Raw genomic sequence first — 21,746 nt, 5'->3', positions numbered from 1 at the left:
CAGAATTTTAGCATCCAGAAATGATACCAACTAAAATTTAACATGGATCTATGCACATGAACCAGCAACCAGATTCACTTTTTAAAATTCTTCCCTAAAATGCAACATCACTATTGTAATTTTACACTGAAAAGGTGCGTTTGGGCCTTAAAAATCAACTGTCCGTGAACAACTTCAACAAAAAGCACAGAGTGACTCAGGCAGTGTGGCACAGTAGCTAGGGACATGGCCCTTCCAACTATCTGGGTTCAAATCCTAGCTTTGCCACTTACTCCTCCAGTTACCACTTCATCAGTAAAATGGTGACTCTTTGTACTTCACCGAGCACTTAAGGATTAAACCAATTACTGTGTATAGAATGCAAAGAACAGTGGCTGGCATGTGACAGTGAATGCTTCTGCAACATGTACCTTTACTATTATACCATGCAGCACAACACATCATTAATTTCATGTTTGAGGTATTAAAAATAACATACATTGCAACAGAAAAAGCTTTTTTCCCCAGTAAAATTTTTAATCAAGGTATCTGCCCTCTTCCAATATAATAGTTTGATTCACTGCTGCCTGGCTTACCTAAACACTAAAAACCCAAGGACTCATTTTCAAATTTCTAAATGAATTTATTGGCCTCTTTCCTGTTATTCTAGAACTCACAAAATCACAATACTTGAAAACACTGAGACTACTAGGCCCTAAATCCATTTCATGAGGGGCAGGAGGCCAGGACTGAGGTTGTGGGTGCCTGCTGGATACTTTGCTGCCTCTTATCATGTGTAAATGCACATTCCAAATCTGTCTTGTGAAAATAACTGCTCCCACACTTTTTGACAGGCAGAGTGGACAGTGAGTGAGAGAGAGAGAGAGAGAGAAAGGTCTTCCTTTGCCGTTGGTTCACCCTCCAATGGCCGCCGCGGCTGGCGCACCGCGCTGATCCGATGGCAGGAGCCAGGAGCCAGGTGCTTTTCCTGGTCTCCCATGGGGTGCAGGGCCCAAGCACCTGGGCCATCCTCCACTGCATTCCCTGGCCACAGCAGAGGGCTGGCCTTGAAGAGGGGCAACCGGGACAGAATCCGGTGCCCCAACCGGGACTAGAACCCGGTGTGCCGGCGCCGCTAGGCGGAGGATTAGCCTAGTGAGCCGCGGCGCCGGCCACACTTACTTTTGCCTTAAAAGAAACTCCATCCTACAACTGTTAAAGGGATTAAAAGGTCTAGTTTAGACTTACCTCTGAAATCAAAAGATTTAAACATTTTATGAACTTGGGATTTTCAAAAAATATTTATTTGAAAGGCACAGTTACAGAGAGGTGGGCAGCGGGGGGGGCGGGGTCTTCCATCTGCTGGTCCGCTCCTCAGATGTCCACAACGGTGGAGCTGCGCCGATCCAAAGCCAGGAGCCGGGAGCTTCTTCTGGGTCTCCCATGTGGGTGTAGGGGCCCAAGGATTTGGGCCATCTTCTACTGCTTTCCCAGGCCAGAGCAGAGAGCTGGATCCGAAGTGGAGCAGCCGGGACGTGAACCAGCACCTACAAGGGATGCTGGCAGGTGGCAGCTTTACCCACTATACCACAATACCAGCTCCCTGATATTGGGATTTTTCTAGGCCTAAGACATCAAAAGCTTAGGGCTTCAAAGGATATGAAGTCGAAGAAGAAAGGTTTGTGTATGCCTGTGTATATTCCAAGCTATAATTAAGTTCCCCTATTTCAACCTCTCTTTAATATTTGCTGGGATATCCTTTTTTAAAAACCCTTTGGGAAAAATATACAAAAGAATACTTTCAGATTAAAATCCAAGTTATCGGTCACTCAGGATAAACAGATCCACTTGCCCCATTGAAACCTTTGCAGGTTTTCTCAGTCATAATACTCTCATCTGCTCTAACCCACCTTCACTGTATCACAACTGATCTAAAAAGTGATAGAACACCTAAAAATTACAAAGCAGAAGACATCACAAATAATGAGGCTGAAAGTAGAACACATTATCAGTGTTAATTCTCTTTGATAACCACAGAATGTTTCTTTTGTGTGTACATTGAAGGACGGTTTCAGATACATAAGAAACCTGTTTCATTAGCTTGTACTAGGTAATATTAATAGAGATATGGTGTCTTCATGGTGCAGTGGCAACACCAACATCCCACATCAGAGTGATGGATCCTCTGCTTTTGATCAAGCTCCCAGCTTATGTGCCTGCGACAGCAGTGGAAGATGGCCCAAGTACCTGGGCCCCGGAGGGAGACCCAGATGGATTCACCTAAGAAGTGAACCAAGCAATGGAAGATTCTATTTCTCCCTGTGATATATTAAAGGGACAGGGCAGCTGCTAGGCCATAATGGGTTAAAGCCACTATTTCAGACCCCAGCATCCTATGTTGGGAGTGCTGGTTCGAGTGTGGCTCCTCCACTTCTAATTCAGGTTCCTGCTGATGCATGCTGGGAGGCAGCAATGGCTTAAGTCCTTAGCTCCTTGCCACCCTGAATGGAGTCCAGGGGTCCTGGCCCCAGACAAGCCCAGCCCTAGTTATTGTAGGCATTTGCAGAGCAAACTGGCAGCTGTTTCTCCTTGCCTTTCAAATAAACAAACTTTAAAAAATATTGAGACAACTTTAGACTCCCTCCTCCAGTCCACCAAAAAACCACACAAAACATGCATCCCAACTGAAAAACCCTGGTAGGACCATCCCAAGTCCAGAGAGATTCCCTAAAAATCCCCAATTCATGGTTAGGCTTTTTTCTGTCCATTCTGCTATACATTAACATTCAAACCTAGTCACCTTTACACCGTCACTCAGTAAATACTTAAGCCCACAAATCCATCGGGGGCCAGTGTGGCACAGCAGGTTAAGCACCTGGTTTAACTCCAAGCTTCCTGCCGGATGCACCCGAGAGGCAGCAGGCGATGGATGGCTCCAGTATTTGATCTCAGCCACCCACACTGCAGACCTGAATGAAGTCCTGGGCTCCTGCTTCAGCTTGGCCCAGAGCTGGCTGCTGCTGGCATTTGGGGAGTGAACTAATAGATGGAAGCTCTGCCTTCAAATAATTAGAAAAAAACTAAAAACAAAAAACTACCACCAAGTCTAACCATGTCCATCATAAGTACACTAAAAAGGAACTACAGAGGTCAGGTCCTTGGAGCAGCCCGTACCACCAATGCTTACAAACAGGATTTCTTCAAATTTTAAGTTACAGAAGCCCATCTGTTTTTTTTTTTTCTTTTGAGATAGAATTCAAGAATTACAAATAAACATGTATAGTCACCCCTTGTGGTATCCATGGGAGACTGGTTCCAGCATCCTACCTTGGATACCAGAATCTTCCCCTATACTTTCTCTCTCCAGACCAGATTACGTAATAAATACTACATAAATAGCTGATTGTTTAGGAAATCACAAAGTCCATACATGTTTAGTATTTTTTTTCCTGAGTATTTCTGATTTGCAGTTGGCTGAACCTGCAGACACAGAATCTACTCGTCTATGATAGCTTCACCATACAAAATTCAATGTGCAACGAAACGCATGCTTGAGTCTATCTATGGCCCAGCTACGAAATCAAAGATTAAACTATAGTGTGTTTATCTTGAATCGAGATAATTACTTCCTAAGTGTGTAAGGTCAATTATTAAGCTGGAATGCTACACTGAAAATATACTAATTCATTTCATTTCCAGGAAGCAAACTTCAGACAGAATTTACACAAATCATTGAGACCAACTATATTAGTTGTGCAAATTTTTATTTAAATGCACTGGAAGAGAAATGAACTTTTAATTCAACTGAACTGTATGGAAAAATCAAACAAAATAAATTAGACCCATGTTAAAATAAAAGGTCAGCTAAATGTCCAAACTGAAGGACATAATGGGCACAGATAAACATGAACTCCACAGTCTTCTTAACGAGGTTGAAGTCTTTTCAAATACAACTCTGCTATAACTGGTCCAGAGATCAAGAGCATACATATGGGAATGCTTAACAAGGATGGTGATCAGGAACACGTTTCCTATAAAGAAAAGCATCCATGTAAGAAAAAAGTCAATAGTGAAAAATGAAAAGCGTAATTTTAACCAGAGTTTTACAGTAAATAGAAGCAAAACCACAATTCTAGCTTTATTAAAACCATTATATGCCAGTCTCTACAAGGACACTTCCACCTCCTAACATTCATCACCATGTAGTGAGAGCACATCTACATGGACTGGTACTCAGCAGTTCTCAACTTCTCACTCAGATATATTCTCCAGTGGCCAGAACTGTGCAGCTGCAGGTAAAGTTACCTCCTATGACACCAGCATCCCACATGGGCACTGAATCGTGTCCTGCCTGCTCTACTTCTGATCCAATTCCTTGCTAATGGCCTGGGAAAGTTAGTGGAGAATGGCCCAAATGTTTAGACCCCTGCTACCCATGTAGGAGACTCAGATGAAGTTCCTGGCTTCAGCCTGACTCAGCCCAGGCTGTTGTAGCCATCTGGGGAGTGAATCAGCAGATGGAAAACCTTTCTTTCTGTTTCTCCCCCTACCACTCCCTCTCTGTAACTTTCAAATAAACAAACAACAAAAAATGCTTTCCCCAAAAGTTTACTTTATATTTTCGACTAATACATGTATTAGGAACCTTTACCACATTAATAAAATACAATTACTTTGAACTAGAATTACAAATGCCAACAGATAAGTCTCCATGTTCTACTACCTAGTTATTAAATAAATGCAGTTCCCTTTTGTCGTCTGAATGTATTTTTTTCTGAGAATTAAAAGCATCACAGTACCTTGGTGCTGCTTTGATGATGTTGTCCACACGTAGAATCACCTCTGCTGCTTCAGCTGCACTCAACAGAACTTGTCGCTTCACTTGGAAACTTTCTGTTATACCCAGTACTGCCATATCCCCAATAGTACCTTCTTTCATATCTGAAAAGACAAAGTATTTACTAACCGATCTTAACAATCAGCATATCAAAACGACTAACAAAACCGATTTAGTGCCTCAGCTTATAAAAGCACTCGAAGTTTCCAAGTTACTCCGTGCTTCTGATCCAGCTTCCTAAGGCACATGGAGACAGTGCATAATAGCCCAAATAACTGGGCTCCTGGCAGTGGCCTGACCCAGCCAGGGTGTTGCAGGTACTAGGAGAGTGAACCAGCAGGTGAAGATACCAGTTTTCCCCCTCCTCTCTTGTCATTCTGCCTTTCAAATAAATAAATCTTAAAAGAAAAAAATAAGTAAAAACTAGGTGCAGGTGCTTAGCCTAGGTAGGACTTTATCAACTAGGAGTTGAGATGTCTACATTCCATTTGCCAGTGTGTCAGACCCAGCTCCATTCCTGATTCCACCTTTCTGCTGATGTTCACTTGGAATGAAGGAGGTGATGGTTTAAGTAGCTGGGTCTCTGCCATCCACATGAGACCTGAACTAAATTCCCAGCTGCTGCTTTTGGCCTGGCCCATGGCAGACCTCTGGGGTGTGAACCAGAAGATGGGAGCTCTTGCTCTCTGCCTCTCAAATAATACAAACTTAAGAAATGTATTTTGTAAAAATCTGCTCATTACTAATTACTGTGGAATCTTAATATTTGAAAGATATTATTGGAGTTCTCTTGTGCAGATGGGTTATCTATTCTGACACAGCTATTTTTCTAGCATTTTTTAAAATGTTTAAAAGGCAAGGGCCTTGAATTCATATCTTCCCATTAAAAAAAAAAAAGATCTGTGAGTTACTTCTAACTACTGAAAAGTTCCACTTTATTTTGGTTTATCCATTTAAATCCCGTGGTCACTAATACTCGATTAGGTTTAAATTTTCTAACCACTCTTATAACCCCTATGGAGTCACATTTGGCAGTACTGAGAACAAATTTTTCTAGCACTTTGTAAAATGTTTACAAAGGCAAGTGCTACAAGAATATTTTACACAGTTACCTTGAATTCATATCTTCCCATTAAAAAAAAAAAAATAAGATCTGTGAGTTACTTCTAACTACTGCGAAGTTCCACTTTATTTCTTACCCAGTCCAGCAGTTACATTGCCTTCACTGTGAGCAGCTCGGAGCTGTGCAACCAGATCTGCACTGTCATAGCCTGCATTGTCAGCTATGATGGTCGGCAACTATGAAAATGAAGATAATGAATAATGATTAACTGTTCTAAGAACCACTGATTTACTCTTAAGTAGGATAGTATGAGTTATTTATCTGAAAGGTAGAAGAGGGTAGACACACAGAGATCTTACATCCATTTGTTAACTCCCAAATGGCCGTGATGGCTGGGGCTGGGCCCGGCTGAAGTCAGGAACCTGGAACTCCAACTGGTCTCTCTATACCCTGTATCAGAAGCAGAGCAACCAGGACTCAAACCAGCACTCAATCCAGCTCCCTAAAATGTCTGAGAAGAAACGGAATATAACCCAAGTACTTGGGCTCTTAATACCCATGTAGGAGATCCAGAGTTCCAAGCTTCTAGCTTCAACATGGCCCAACCCTTGGCTGTCTCAGCCATTTGGGAGTGAACCAGTAGATGAAGATCTGTCACTCTACCTCTGTAATTCTGCCTTTCAAATAAATTAATCTTTAAAAAAATACCATTTGGAAATAATGTAAAAACACTATTTCCTTAAAAAAAATTTTGAGAGGCAGAGACAGAGAGGGAGAGAGGCTTAGACAGAGAGAGAGGTCTTCTATCCTCTGGTTTGCTCCCCAAATGGCCACATCAACTAGTGAGAGACCCAAAGTCAGGAGCTTCCTCCAGTCTCCCACACAGGTGCAGGGGCTCAAGCACTTGGGGTCATCTTCCACTGCTTTCCCAGGCCTGTAGCAGGGAGCTGGATCAGAAGTACAACAGCTGGGACACAAACTGGCGCCCATTTGGAATGCCAGTGCCATAGGCACAGCGGAGGCTTAACTGTATACCATACCCTACTTCCTTTTAATTACTGCTCATGAAGAGGATAAACTCCAAAAACAAATTTAAAAAATTTAAAAAAATGTGTTTTTAGATTTTCTGTGTAGGATAGAAAAAGTACTCTTCTATATGGGGACCAGTGTTGTGGCATAGCAAGTTAAGCTGCCGCCTGAGAGGCCAGCATCCCACATGGGCACCAAGAAAGACCTGGCTGCTTCACTTCTGATCCAGCTCCCTAATGTGCCAGGGAAACAGTAGATGCCCAAAATCCTTGGGTCCCTACACACACAAGGGAGATCTGGAAGAAGCTCCTGACTCCTGGCTTTGGCCTGGCTTAGCCCTGGCCACTGCAGCCATTTTGAGAGTAAACCAGGGAATGAAGATCTGTGTCCTCCTCTGTGCAGCACTTTTAAATACAGAAAACCCCAATCTCTTACTACCTTACCATTCTTAGCGCTTTAGCATAAGACTCCATTGCAACAGCTTCTTTGCCTGGTGTCCTATTGGCAAGCTGTGTCACAGCATGAGCCATCAGCATCTCAGAGCAGCCTGCACATTAAAAGTCCCATAAAACATGGTTATGTCTGTTGTTTCCAAAACACTTAATGATGTCAAATACTTTAAAAAATTAACTGCAAAGGCAATATGAAATTCATATAAGAACTATTAAGACAATTTATGACTAACATTGTACAATAAGAAATAAAATATATTCATTATTTTCCAAATGCTTACCTCCTCCATAAACTGTTCTAGAATCCTTGACAGTTTGGGCAAGAACACAAAGAGCATCATGCAATGATCTTTCTGCTTCATCTAAAATTTGCTGAGTAGCACCACGCAAAACAATAGTGCAGGCCTCACCTGAAATTAAAACATAGTAGCCATGTCATAGTGACCACCTCATCATAAAACAGCTTGCTTTCTATAATTTATGTAGGTGTTGGTTATATTATTAGAGTTAAAAATTTATGTTTCCACTACTATTTACTCTTCTTCATAAGTTCACAATGGTTCTAAATTATGGAGGGGAAAAAACTCTAGGACCAACACACACTCTTCACAAATGCATGATAAATCTGAGGTTTCTCTTAAACTAAATTACAACATGCACATGCTTCTCCAGAGTTCAGACTAACAGAGTATCATATTCTAGTAAACGCAGTTAACTCCTTTGGCAAGTATTTAGGCACCTTGCCCAGGACCTACTTCAGCACTCACCAAGGGCAACTCCAGAAAAGTGAATGAGTTTGTCTTCTCCAATCATGACTTCCTCAATAAGTTTGCAACTTCCAAGCTTCACCAGCTCTGGGTGATCAAATGTAGAGGCAATTTCACCACCTATGAACATAAACAAACATTAATTCACTGCATGACAGTGTTTTGTCTTACTTTTCATCTCCCTGAAAAACAGCATCAGAGATATCTTTCATCCCCTGGTTTACTTCCTCAGACACCTGGTTTTAACAATGAAGGGTAGGGTAGGTTAGGCTAAACCAGTAAATCTAGCTGGGGGTCTCACATGGGTGGATAGGGCCATCATCTGCTGCATCGTTGGAGGCACTAGCAGGAAACTAGATCAGAAGTGAAGTGCTAACAGTCAAACCAGCACTCCTGATGTGGGATAAAATGTCCTGAGCAGCAGCCTAACCCAGTGTACTGCAGGGTAAACTCTGCCTGACAGGTTTAAGATTTTTCTAACAAGTAACAAACACGTTAACCAATGTTTTAAAAACTGATTGCTTCCTATTGCCAGGCAGTCTTTTACTCACTTTATGTGGGTCCACTATTCAATCCTCACAATAATACTGTAGGGGAGATTCAGTGCTACTTCATTTTACACAATACAAATGAAGCAGAGATTTGGTTATTTCCCCAAGATTACACAGATAGCAGAAGCTGGGATTCAAATCTAAGCATGCGGGCTTTAGACCTATATGCACATACCCACTACCTACAAAGGTTAAATTCTTTAGACTTTTTTATCTCTAAGCCTGAATTTAAATTGAATCTAACCTAGAACACTAAACTCTTTAGGATAAAATTTCCCAGCACAGGACATGAAATATTTAATCAATTCATTTTAGTCTTTGGGGCTTATATCTACATTTTCCCTTTCACACTGGAAATCAATCAGACCAGACACTTCATTACATGCTTAACTAAGCAAAAATTAAAATTTCTATTTCAAAATCCCTTTCTCCTGATTACTCTTTCAATAATGTGGTTTGTAACATTTTAGTCATCCCTTCTTTCCTACTCCTTATGGTAAATCTGAGAAATCAATACTTTTTAGCTTTCTATTGTACCAAAAATTTATAATTTTTGTCTTCTAAATTCTACTAATTCATACTCTTAACTTGCATACCTGAAGTTGTTTTCAATTTTAACTGAGGGGCTGGCACTGCAGTGTAGAGGGTAAACCCACTATGTGAAATGCTGGGTACTGGTTCAACTCCCAGCTGCTCCACTTCTGATCCAGGCTTCCTGCTAACTGCCCACCAAGATGGCCCAAGTACCTGGGGCCCTGCCACCCACCTGTTGAGATCCAGAAAAAGCTCCTGGCTTCCCATCGTTCCGGCCCAGCTCTGGCCATTGTGGCCATTTGGGGAATGAACCAGCAGATGAAGGTCTTTCTACCTCTCCCTTTCTCTGTAATTACCACTTCTCAAATATTTTTTTTAAAAAATAGTTTAAAAACTATTTTTTGGTTGAAAAATTTCTGAAATGGCTTTATATCTCAGATGTGAGACAACACATCTGAGACATAATATCCAAAACTAAGACTTAACTTGGCTTCTGAGAATTTTTACTTCATTTTTCTTCATCTACTCATGCAACATTTCTTGACATTTCCAAGAACCAATTTCACACACCTTAACAACTGAGCTTCTGAGGACAAGAGCCATCATGGGGTCAATTTCACAGCCATCCACAGTATGTTTTCTGCTGGCTCTATGTAGTCATTTCATGTTACCAAGTCCTTGTATCAATTTATTCCACTAATGTGACATTCATATTTGTCTTTATTTTTCTTGCTTTAAAGGATGAGTTTAGGCTTTTAAGGATTTTTAAAGCAGATAAACTTATGTAGAAGTAATAAAAGGAAAAAGCCTCTTTAGATAAGGAGACTATGCCATTCAAATTATTCAAAAATTACTTAAGAAATCATTCTGGGTTGAGACTATGTTCTCTCCAAATACTGTTAACTTTAATTTCTTCTAATGATCATGGTAGCTCCGTCCTAATGTGACATTACTAGCACTTCAGGCCTCAAAATTCACCAAATCTCTCTAACTCCGATTTCCAGATCTCATGTGTTCCAGCCAACTCATTCATTTTCAAAGACCTGAAAATGAGATACAGGTCACTAAACTTGGTTTGCACAAATCTACTTTTAAGATTACTCTGGCCTGCGCACGGCTCACTTGGCTAATCCTCCATCTGCCGCGCCGGCACTCCGGGTTCTAGTCCCGGTTGCTCCTCTTCCAGTCCAGCTCTCTGCTGTGGCCCGGGAAGGCAGTGGAGGATGGCCCAAGTCAGCGGAAGGAAGACCTTTCTGTCTAATTCTGCCTGTCTTAAAAAAAAAAAAAAAAAAATTTTTACTCTAAAACCCATTAACTGGGGCTGGGGTAGGTGTTTGGCCTGGGGGGTAAGACTCCACAACCCTGGGTTCAACATGCAGCTCTGCTCCTGTCTCTAGCTTTCTGCTAAAGTAGCTCAGTGTGGCTTAACTGGGTTCTTCTCATGCAGAAAGGAGACCCAATCTGAGTTCCAGACTCCCTACTTCAGCCTCAGGGCAGAGGTCACTGCAGTTAGGAAGGGAACCAGAACACAGGAGACCTGCTTCTAGGTCTGTCTCTCTTCAAATAAAATAAAAACAAATAATACACTAGACTATGACCAAAGATTCAGAAGCAGGTGTTGTGGTATAGTGTGCTAAGCCACTTGTAATCCCAGAATCCCATATAATCAGAGTGCTCACCCAATTCCCTGCTAATGAGCCTGCCTAAGTGCTTGGGGCCCTGCTGCTTATAGAACTCTTCCTTTAAGTTTTTTTTTTTTAAAAGACTCAAGATTCCTTTTCGGGGCCAGTGCTATGGCACAGCAGGTTAAAGCCCTCACCTATAGTGCCGGCATCCCATGTGGGCACTGGTTTGAGTCCCTGCTGCTCTACTTCTGATCCAGCTCCCTAATGCGCCTGAGAAAGCAGTGGAGGATGGCCCAACTCCTTGGGCCCCTGCACCTGCATGGGAGACCTGGAGGAACCTCCTGGCACCTGGCTTCAGATAGCTCAGCTCCAGCCATTGTGGCCAACTGGGGAGTGGACCAGCAGATGAAGGACCTCTCTCTGTCTCCATCTCTCTCTGTAACTCTTTCAAATGAACAGTAGAATACATCTTTTTTTAAAAAAATTGGTATTATGGGTTTGAGAGAAAAAGCTAGTAACGGTTAACACAACAAAAAGAAATGTATACCTAAAGTGAATTAAAAGGTACTTCAAAAAGGTTTACTGGAATTAACAGGTAAATTTGTCTTGGTAAAAACGAACTGAAATCTATGCATTTCATCAAATACTTTCCATGAACTTTCTGAAGACCTCTTGTATGCATGGACTTCGAACATACCATTTACTTTATTTCCATGAAATTTTTTGAAGTACATTTGTATTAAAAAATATTGTAACTAAATTAAAGGTACCTAAACATGGAAATCAGATTTCAGAGTAACTGCTTAGATTCTAAGCTCCTAAAAGGGATTTATTTGTATTCCCCACAATGAGTTACACATGGTAACACTCAGTAAATCCAACAGCAATTATGTCTGCTAGAAATTCATCTTTTTTCTGTACCTGTAACAAGAGCTAGGCGTTCCACCCCTGCAAAATCTGCATGCTCAATTGCCATGACACCAGCAGCACCAAAGAGCTGTTCAGGATAATTATAAATTAATTGCCTGAAAACAAAACACATAAAACATTACGTTTAAAACTATCACAAGATAAACTACATAAGACTAAAACATGTAGAAACATTTTTACCTCCCCACTAAAGAAATGCTAATCAGAGCAATGTATCACTTTTCATCTCTATGAATCACAATATTAATACAGCCTTGCTAAAACTGACTACAAATGTTACGTAATGAAGCCATTTAAAAGAATTTTTATATACAGTAAAAAAACACAACTTGCCAATGACTTAAACGTCCACTAGTAGAGTGTGTAAATCACAAGTTGCTGAGTAAAATAAAATCCATAATTTTAAAAATATGCATAACAGATCCTAAATAATAACGGATTTAAAGTATTTCACATATTTTCATAGAAAAATCCTCTGTAAATAATATTAGGGCAAATACAGACCTGTTAATAAAGCAATTTATCCCATGCTTAAGAATACGTTCAACTTTCTCCTTCATTTTTTCCTTTTCTGCATGTTCTATTTCTGCAACTTTTGCTGTAGAATCAACCCTTACTCGGGAACCAAATATCTAAAAGTATAAGTAAAACATCAGTTTCATTACTTTTTAAAAGTCCCCTATTTCCAACATTTCAATCACCATATACATGAGAAAGCATATGTGTTTAATTATATATTCATAAATAAATCTTTCAGTGCAATTGATTCCAACCATCAGAATTTGAATTAATGTAGCTACATACCTTTATTTTGTCTGTATCCATTCCAGTATTTGCAATAAGAATTTTAGCATTTTCAATTCGCTTTGGCTGATTTACTCCAATTTTTTTATCCAACAGAAAGCCTAAGTAAGCAAAAAAGTAGTACTATATCATATACTTCAAGTCTGCATTAGTTCATCTTTTGAACTGAGGTGGTGGTACAAGGGAAAAAAATCAAGGGACAATGGTAGCCTTCCAAACCTGGCTCAAATCAAGCCCCTGAAGCTTATTGGCTATGTAACCTTGAGATACTCATCTGTAAAACAGGAAAACAACTGGCGGCACTGATAAGATGCTAATTTCCAAATATAACCCTACTAATCATATGAAACACGTTCAGTAAGATTTCAGATCCAAACATTAAATCACTATTATCTTGAATTTTCTGCTTAATTTAGCTGAACCTAAATCCCTACTTTCTGGGCCATCATCTTGAACGAAATGACAAATTCGTATCACAACACCTGGCACAGAACAGACATTCAAAAACACAGCTTCTCAGGTAAATATTATCCATTTTAAGCATCCTTCCCTGCCAAAAGCCTTTCAGAAATGCTACAACAGCCCTTTGCATATTAATCTGAGCATTTTTACAATTACTATACTCTTTTAAAAGGAGAAGTTGTAAATTACAACCTAACCCTTTTTTTCCAAAGGGAATACCTATACTTTCTACAGACCATTTTGTAAACACACTATGAAGATACTTTGAAATTAAATTATTTTGGGGGGGGCTGGCCCTGTGGCACAGGTTAACACTCTGGCCTGAAGCACCGGCATCCCATATGGGCACTGGTTCAAGACCCGGCTGCTCCACTTCCCATCCAGCTCTCTACTGTGGCCTGGGGTAGCAGTGGATGGCCCAAGTCCTTGGGCCCCTGCACCCACATGGGAGACCTGGAAGAAGCTCCTGGCTTTGGATCGGCACAGCTCCAGCTGTTGCAGCCAATTGGGGAGTGAACCAGTGGATGGAAGACCTCTCTCTGCCTCTCCTCTCTGTGTTAACTCTGAATTTCAAATAAATAAATCTTTAAAAAATAAATAATTTTGGGGCCGACGCCATGGCTCACTTGGCTAATCCTCCACCTGCGGTGCCGGCACCCCAGGTTCTAGTGCCAGTTGGGGCGCCAGGTACCAGTCCTGGTTGCCCCTCTTCCAGTCCAGCTCTCTGCTGTGGCCTGGGAGGGCAGCGGAGGATGGCCCAAGTGCTTGGGTCCCTGCACCCGCATGGGAAACCGGGAGGAAGTACCCAGCTCCTGGCTTTGGATAGGCACAGCGCCAGCCGTGGTGGCCATTAGGGGAGTGAACCAGTGGAAAGGAAGACCTTTCTCTCTGTCTGTCTGTAACTCGGTCTCTCTCACTGTCTAACTCTGCCTGGCAAAAAATAAAAAAAATAAAAAAATAATTTTGGAACAAAAAACTACTATACTTGCTCTTAACCAAGAGGCTGAGAAGTGATAAGCAAAAAACTTTACAATCTGCACGTATAGGAGTCTTCAAAAAGTTCATGAAAATGTTATGAAATATGCATAAATTTCCAGGTTTTGTTTACCAAAATGAACTCATCTTCTAATTCCATTTTCTACAAACTTTACATTCATGCAATCCTGAGAAAAGTGTCACTTGAGAACAGTCAACTTTTAGCAAAAGAAAACTACCATTTCAAAGCTGGCATTGTGGCCCAGGGTTAAGCTGCTGGCTGTGCTATTATCAGAATAGCAGTTATAGCCGGCGCCGTGGCTCAATAGGCTAATCCTCCACCTTGCGGCGCCGGCACACCGGGTTCTAGTCCCGGTTGGGGCGCCGGATTCTGTCCCGGTTGCCCCTCTTCCAGGCCAGCTCTCTGCTATGGCCAGGGAGTGCAGTGGAGGATGGCCCAGGTGCTTGGGCCCTGCACCCCATGGGAGACCAGGAAAAGCACCTGGCTCCTGGCTCCTGCCAGGATCAGCGCGGTGCGCCGGCTGCAGCGGCGGCCATTGGAGGGTGAACCAGCGGCAAAGGAAGACCTTTCTCTCTCTGTCTCTCTCTCACTGTCCACTCTGCCTGTCAAAAAAAAAAAAAAAAAAAAAAAAAGAATAGCAGTTTTGGTCCTGGCTGCATGGCTTCATAAGGTGCCTGGGATAAGTGACGAAAAGATATACCAATTACTTGGGCCCCAGCCACCAGAGGAAACCTGGAGTTCCTGGCTTCCTGATTTGGTCCGGCCCAGATCTGGCTGCTGTGGCAATCTGGAGAATGGATGAGCACAGAGAGGCTCTCTGTCACTCTGCGTTTCAAGCAAGCAAATAACCTAAGTACAAACCACAATTACTGTTTAGGCTGGAATGGTGTGTGGACTACAAAACTGGTCGCAGTACCTTTTATGTCCTTAAAAACAAGTTTTCTAACTTTGAAAAGTGTCACTGGTCCCAACTGGCTAAAAAAGGATTTATTCAGTATTCAGCCCTCAAAATCTGAAGAAAACTTCTTTCCCATATTCTATACACATACCTTCATCTAAATAGGAATCGGCCAAACTTCCTCCAAGCTTCTTGATGATGTGAATTGCCTCCAGATTACCAGAGCCCTTCAGTCTGAGAACAGCTTCCACAGCTAACTTAGTAAAGTGATCTTTGTGATGAGTAAGCAGTTTTGAGGATAATGTTGTTCCTGCAATATTCATTAAATCCTGACGGAACTTAACTTCATCAGAACTAAAGAAAAAAAAAAAAAAAAGAAAAGAAATTCATACCTACTCTTCAAACACTTATCCACCCTAGTTTACTTCTCAAGATTCATCAAGATAATTTGACTCGATATTTTACCCTAACTGGGTCAGTCTCTAAGACCATGTGAAAAGAATTAAACCTTACCAGGTGTTAATGCAATATACACACTGGGGCAGGAATCTGGCACAGAGGTTAAGCCACCATATGGGACACCTACATCCCATACAAGAGTGTCTGGGTTTAGGTCTCAGCTGCTGATTCCTGCTAATAAGAACCCTGGGAGGCAATGACTATGGCTCAAGCACTTAGGTCCCTTCCACCCATGTGAAAGACCATGGATGGAGTTCCCAGCTTCTGGCAGTATGAACAGTATAGACAGTACCAGCCGTTGCGGGCACTGGGCTGTGACCCAGTGGATGGAATATGTCTCTCTTTTTCAAATAATTTTTTAAATGTCTGTATTTTATTTGAAGTCAGAGTTAGAGAGGGACAGAGAGATCTTCCATCTGCTGGTTCATTTGGGTCACCCATACGGTTAACAGGGACACAAACACTTGAGCTGCCATCCACTGTATTTCCCATCAGCAGGGAAGCAGATCCATAGCAGATCAGCCATGACACGAACCAGCAAACATATGGGATGCCAATGTTGCAGGCACCAGCTTTACCCACTATGCCACAATGCTGAACTCACATAAAAATTTTTTTTAAAAGCTTTAAAACTAAACTGCTCCCCACGCCTCCAAAGTACAAGAAAAGGCAACACAAAGTAATATCAAATGCTGTCAGAAATGTGAGTAAACATTGTTATATGGCTACCAGGAGTGTAAACTAATTATTTTAGTAGGCTTATTTGGTATACATCAGTAAAACATGCATGTATCTTTGGACCAAAAATTTTACTTCTGGAAGCATTTTGGGGGTTCCAGGTATGTCATAACATTATTTTATTTCAATAATTTATGCAAAGAAGACTGGAATTCCAAACTACCTTCAGTGGCCATCTGAGGTAGGTCTGATTATTTTGGAGGCTACAGGACAATAGGATCATGCATAGTTTTCAATGTTCTCTAGGTTTATTGCATTAAACACGTTATGAAAGAATGCAAAACATTTTAAAAAGCAGTACTGTGGTATAGTAAGGTATACTAACCCATGATCAACTGCAGAACTCAACAGAGCCTCTCTCGCAGCCTTTGTGGCTTCTCTCCATCCAGCAATGATGGTCTGTGGATGGATCTTTTTTGCAATTAAAGTTTCTGCTTCCTATTAACAAACCATTATGTTAAAACAGACAAATTTAATAAACACTTAACAAGTTAAAAATGAAAATTAACAATTTGATTACTGCTGATATGCAAAAGCATAGCACAAAAAAAACACTTCACAAAATGAAGTTAGAATCAGTAATTCTTACCCTTAGTAATTCTGCAGCTAAAACAGTAACAGAGGTGGTGCCATCACCAACTTCATCATCTTGAACCCTAGACATATCTAGGGAAAAAAATTAACTCAAAATTACATCTATCCACAACCAATCCCAATCTCACCTATCTATGTTCCTCACCTGACAACTCTGAGATCTAAAATATTTTACTACTGCCACAGTTCAAATATATCTCCCAAAGTTCATATGTTATTTATTTTTTTAAATAAATTTATTTTTTAAGATTTATTTATTTGAAAGAAAGTTACAGACAGAGGCAGAGAGAGAAGTCTTCCATCCACGGGGGCTCATTCCATAGCAACGGCTGGAGCTGCACGGACCCAAAAACCTCCTTGGGTCTCCCACACGGGTGCAAGGGCACAAGGACTTGGGCCATCCTCTACTGCTTTCCAAGGCCATAGCAGAGAGCTAGAGGGGAAATGGAGCAGCCAGGACTTGAGCCGGTGCCCATATGGGATGCTAGCACCACAGGCACCAGCCCCATATTTATTTGAAACAGTTACACAGAGGGAGAGAGAGATCTGCCACCCACTTCCTAAATGGCCACAATGGGCAGAGGTAGGCCGACTGAAAGCCAGGAGCTTCTTCCGGGTCTCCCGTGTGTGTGGCAGGGGCCCGGATTGGAGTGGGGTAGCCAGGACTGAAACCAATGCCCATATGGGATGCCAGCACTGCAGACGGTGGCTTTACCTGCTATACTACAGTGCCGGCCCAGGTTTAGGTGTCAGAAAATTTATTCCCAGAGCCAGAGAGTTGTTCCACATCTGACCCAGCTCCCGGCTGATGTGCCTGAGAAAGCTGCAGAAGGCCCATGTACTTAGGTCCCTGTACTAAGACTCAGATGAAGCTTCTGGCTCCCCTCTGGCCCAGCCCTGATCACTGTGGCCATTTGGGGAGTGAACCAGTGGAAGGAAGATCTCTGCCTTTCAGATCAATCAATAGATCTTTAAAACAAAAAAAACTTAATTTCCAGTATAGCCATGTTGAGGTGGGACCCTTAGATTAGGTCACGAGGGCTCTGCTCTAATAAAGGGACTGCCATTATCTCAGGACTGGGTCAAGATGAAAGGATGAGTTCAGGCCCCTTTCCCCTCCAGCACAGACACACTCATCCATGTGATGCCTTCCCACCATGTTGTAACACAGCAAGAATGCCTTGCCCTTACCAAGTGTGACCCCTAAATCCTGGGCTTCTCAGCCTCCAGAACTGGGAGCCAAACAACTTTCATTGTTTGTGGATTTCCTAGTCTGCGCTATTCTCACAGCAACGCTAAAGAGACTAAGACACCTACCAATAATTATATGGTACTCCTGAACCTTTTATTAACAGTAATTTTAAGAGTGGTATAAGTCAATTAACAAGTACAGTTAAGCCTATCGAAGAAGAATAAATTAATTCAGAAATTTAACAACGACTCACCAACTAAAACTTTAGCAGCTGGATTGTCAACACCAATGTTTTTCAGAATAGTGGCACCGTCATTAGTTACCATAAGAGAGGCTTCTCGTCCACTGCTTAGAAGAATTTTGTCCTAAATAAAACATATTGGGTTCAAATTAAAATATAAATGGACCTTGAAGAGCACCCAGATCAATCAGTACTCCAAATACTGCTAACGTGTAAACACTCTGGGTGACTACTTGGCAGTATGCAAGTTTATAATGTATACTCCGCAAGCAAACCTTGGTATCTCTACCCCTAGAAGCACAGAGAGAGACAATCTGGGTTTCAGCACCCTTAAGAGCAGAAACAGTGATTGCCATTTAATATCCAATAGGACTTGGATACATTCATCTTACTTTTATAATTAAAACTTGGGATATTAAGAGGTCTAAAATAATATTAAAACTACGAAAAGAAAATTCCCTCTTTTCCTTACCATGCCCTTGGGTCCCAAGGTGCTCTTTACCAAGTCTCCAATGGCGATGGCACCAATGAAAGACGACTGGAGTAAAAAAAAAAATCAGAGATTGTGAGAATTCATTTTAGCCTTAAAGAACAACTTTACCTCTCAAACAGTAAGAACGTCAGAAAAGGGTTTACCAGACGAGCTGTCTCCGCTCTTTCTTCATCAGCTCCAGCTTTGAAGATGTTAACAGGCGCAAGGGAAAGGGACGCCTTCAGAGGAAAACCAAGAAACAATCAGTTTGAACAACAACTCTGGAACACATATATTTACATGCCTTCCACTGGATTTACAAGCAGGTATCTAAGAGAACATTCATTTACAATACGGCGATTGCAAACAAATTCAGCTTCCAAGAGAGGCGGGATCAGAAAGGTACTGTGCCGTTTTGGGTAACAAGCACGCCAGGAATAAAAATTACACACCCGAGAGGCGGACTACCGAGCAGGGCAAGACCAAAGACGATCTTAAAACAAGAACAAGGCCCGCAAAGGTTGGGGGACACGAGCCGGACGCCCGCCGGGGAGGCAGCCTCCATCTTTTACCCTCGGGCGGCTCCTTCCCCGCCGCCCCAAACCCCGCCCCGAGGGGGAGGGCGGGGCCGGCGAGGCGCTAGAAATTTCTCCGGCGAGGCTGAGGCCCACGTTTCGGGGTCCCGGGCTCGGGCTTGTGGAAAGGCCGAGTCTGACCAGACATTGGCCTTACGGAACCACTTCTCCGCCTGGCCTGCATGGACGGCTCCACTGGCTGGCCCCGCGCGGGCCACACGCGCGGCCCGCGCCATGTGCGGCGGGCCCAGGAGGCCGGCTCGGGGAGCCTGCGACGCTGGGAGGCCAGAAAGAGCAGGGGGGCGGCAAGGCATAGCGGGGCACGGCCGGGGTTGCGAAGGGACAGGAAAGAGGTCAGACTCACCATGGTTCCGAGGAACTCGGGACACGAGCGATTCCCTCACAGCCCGCGCCCGGAGCCAGCAGCGAAGAGAAGCCGGAAGTGACGCCACACGCTCTATCGCGAGGGCAGGGCCCCGGCTCTACGAGACCGGAAATGAGCCCTACGCCGTGGGGCGGGGCCTGGGCTCGCGCTCCCGCCCCCTGCGGCGCCGCCGGCTCTCGTCTGAAAGAATGGCCTGGCGGATTCGCAGAAACAAAGAATTGCCGCCCTGTTTCGGTTGCCATGCCACGGAGTTTGTGCCCGTATTTTGTCTTAAATTTAATACTTAATTTGTGTTAAAAGCACATATATACACAGCTATATACTACTAAGCAAAAAGCATTCCTCACATCCCATGCTCTTATGGTGGGCAACCTCTTCCGGCTTCCCAGTTTCTTTTATTTGTCATATTCGTGAATGATATTTTTGCTTTATTCTCTTTTATTTTAAACATTGTTGAGCATTACAGAGGGAAACTCCCTTTGCTTTTGTAGAATCTTAAAAAGCTGTTTCAAATTGGATTTACACAGTCCAGAAAGACACAGTCATTTGAACTCCCCTGTTTGCTCATTTTCAGGTTTGCATATTATATTTTTTTCTACCTTTACATGATCAGGAGGGATTACAATCAATCCCAAATAATTCTTTTATTTAAAAAACTTTTCAGGGTCAACGCTGTGGAGTAGCAGGTAAAGCCGACACCTGAAGTGCCGGCATCCCATATGGGCGCTGGTTCAAGTCCCAGCTGCTCCACTTCTGATCCAGCTCCCTGCTACGGCCTGGGAAAGCAGAAGAAGATGACCCAAGTCTGTGGGAGACCCGGAGGAGGCTCCTGGCTCCTGGCTTCCCAGTCGGCGCAATTACCTTCATTGCAGCCATCTGGGCAGTGAACCAATGGATAGAAGACTCTCTGCTTCTGCCTCTCTGTATCTCTGCCTCAAGTAAATAAATAAATCTTAAAAAACAAATTTCTATTTTATTTGGCCCCTCTAAGATGTCTAAAGCAAAACTTTGTGTTTTAAAAAAATAATTAGGGGGCTGGCGCTGTGGCGTAGTGAGTAAAGTCGCCATCTGCAGTGCCAGCATCCCATATGGGCCACGGTTGGAGTCTGGGCTGCTCTGCTTCCAAACCAGCTCTCTGCTATGGCCTGAGAAAGCAGTAGAAGATGGCCCAAATCCTTAGGCCCCTTCACCCGCATGGCAGACCCAGAAGAAACCCCTGGCTTCAGATCAGCATTGTTCTGGCTGTTGTGGCCAATTGAGGAGTGAACCAGTGGATGGAAGATTTATCTTTCTCTCTGTCTCTCCTTTTCTGTAACTCTGCCATTCAAATACATAAAATCTTTTTAAAAATTTTACTGTAAAACGAGTATAAAAAAAAGTGTGCACGGATTTCAAAATTGTTTTGCACCCAAATAAGCATCTTTTAATTCCATCTCCCATAAACTTGTTGAATTATGTCCATACTGTAAATGATTTTCCACCTCTTTCCTTTTATTATTTTTTTTTGACAGGCAGAGTGGCAGAGAGAGACACAGAGAGAAAGGTCCTCCCCCGCCTCCAGTTCACCCTCCAATGGCCGCCGCGGCCAGCGCACCGTGCTGATCCAAAGCCAGGATCCAGGCGCCTCTCCTGGTCTCCCATGGGGTGCAGGGCCCAAGGACCTGGGCCATCCTCCACTGCACTCCTGGGCCACAGCAGAGAGCTGGACTGGAAGAGGGGTGACTGGGACAGAATCCGGCGCCCCAACCGGGACTAGAACCTGGTGTGCCGGCGCTGCAAGGCGGAGGATTAGCCTATTGAGCCACGCCGCCGGCCCCTTTTTATGATTTTTGTAATTACCTATGTAGGTAGGTTATAGCAATAGCTTTGACCTGAAGAAAGTCTTGGTGGTTTACAAAATATATGCTTTAATAACAATTTGTTGTGTCTGCTGGACTGAGCAGCATTGGGGATATCCTTAAATGCTCAATCTTGTGGGAAAGAGAGAATAGGCATTTTTATTATGCATTTTCTCCAAGGGTTTAAACAACAAGCATCTATTTACTATGCGCACAGTCCCACAGTGGGTGTTCTGCAAGCTCCCCAATCAGAGGGCTCTCCTGTCTCAGATGGTGGGGTACTCTGCTTTCCAGACAATGGAGATCCTGCCCGGATGGCTCCTC

At 42.8% G+C, this 21,746-nt stretch overlaps 1 protein-coding gene across 2 annotated transcripts; it reads right to left on the bottom strand.

Moving 5' to 3' along the window:
• Positions 1–3,726: 3,726 nt before the first annotated feature.
• CCT2 (chaperonin containing TCP1 subunit 2) lies at positions 3,727–19,648 on the bottom strand. 2 transcript variants are annotated; one of them, XM_051844902.2, is made up of 16 exons: positions 19,077–19,236; positions 18,789–18,863; positions 18,625–18,690; positions 18,165–18,276; positions 16,715–16,791; positions 16,451–16,563; positions 15,080–15,282; positions 12,572–12,672; positions 12,272–12,399; positions 11,759–11,862; positions 8,128–8,247; positions 7,642–7,770; positions 7,352–7,455; positions 6,016–6,115; positions 4,779–4,920; positions 3,727–4,010 (listed from the first exon to the last, which is right to left on the bottom strand). In XM_051844902.2, exons 3-16 carry the CDS (start codon positions 18,625–18,627, stop codon positions 3,980–3,982), a joined length of 1,467 nt encoding a protein of 488 aa, XP_051700862.1. In that variant the 5' UTR covers positions 18,628–18,690; positions 18,789–18,863; positions 19,077–19,236; the 3' UTR covers positions 3,727–3,979.
• Positions 19,649–21,746: the final 2,098 nt, after the last annotated feature.

This window comes from Oryctolagus cuniculus, chromosome 11, assembly GCF_964237555.1.
Source record: "Oryctolagus cuniculus chromosome 11, mOryCun1.1, whole genome shotgun sequence".
Lineage (NCBI taxonomy): Eukaryota > Metazoa > Chordata > Mammalia > Lagomorpha > Leporidae > Oryctolagus > Oryctolagus cuniculus.
The sequence above is the reverse complement of the archived record's forward strand: the minus strand, read 5'-3'. Positions and strand labels throughout refer to the sequence as shown.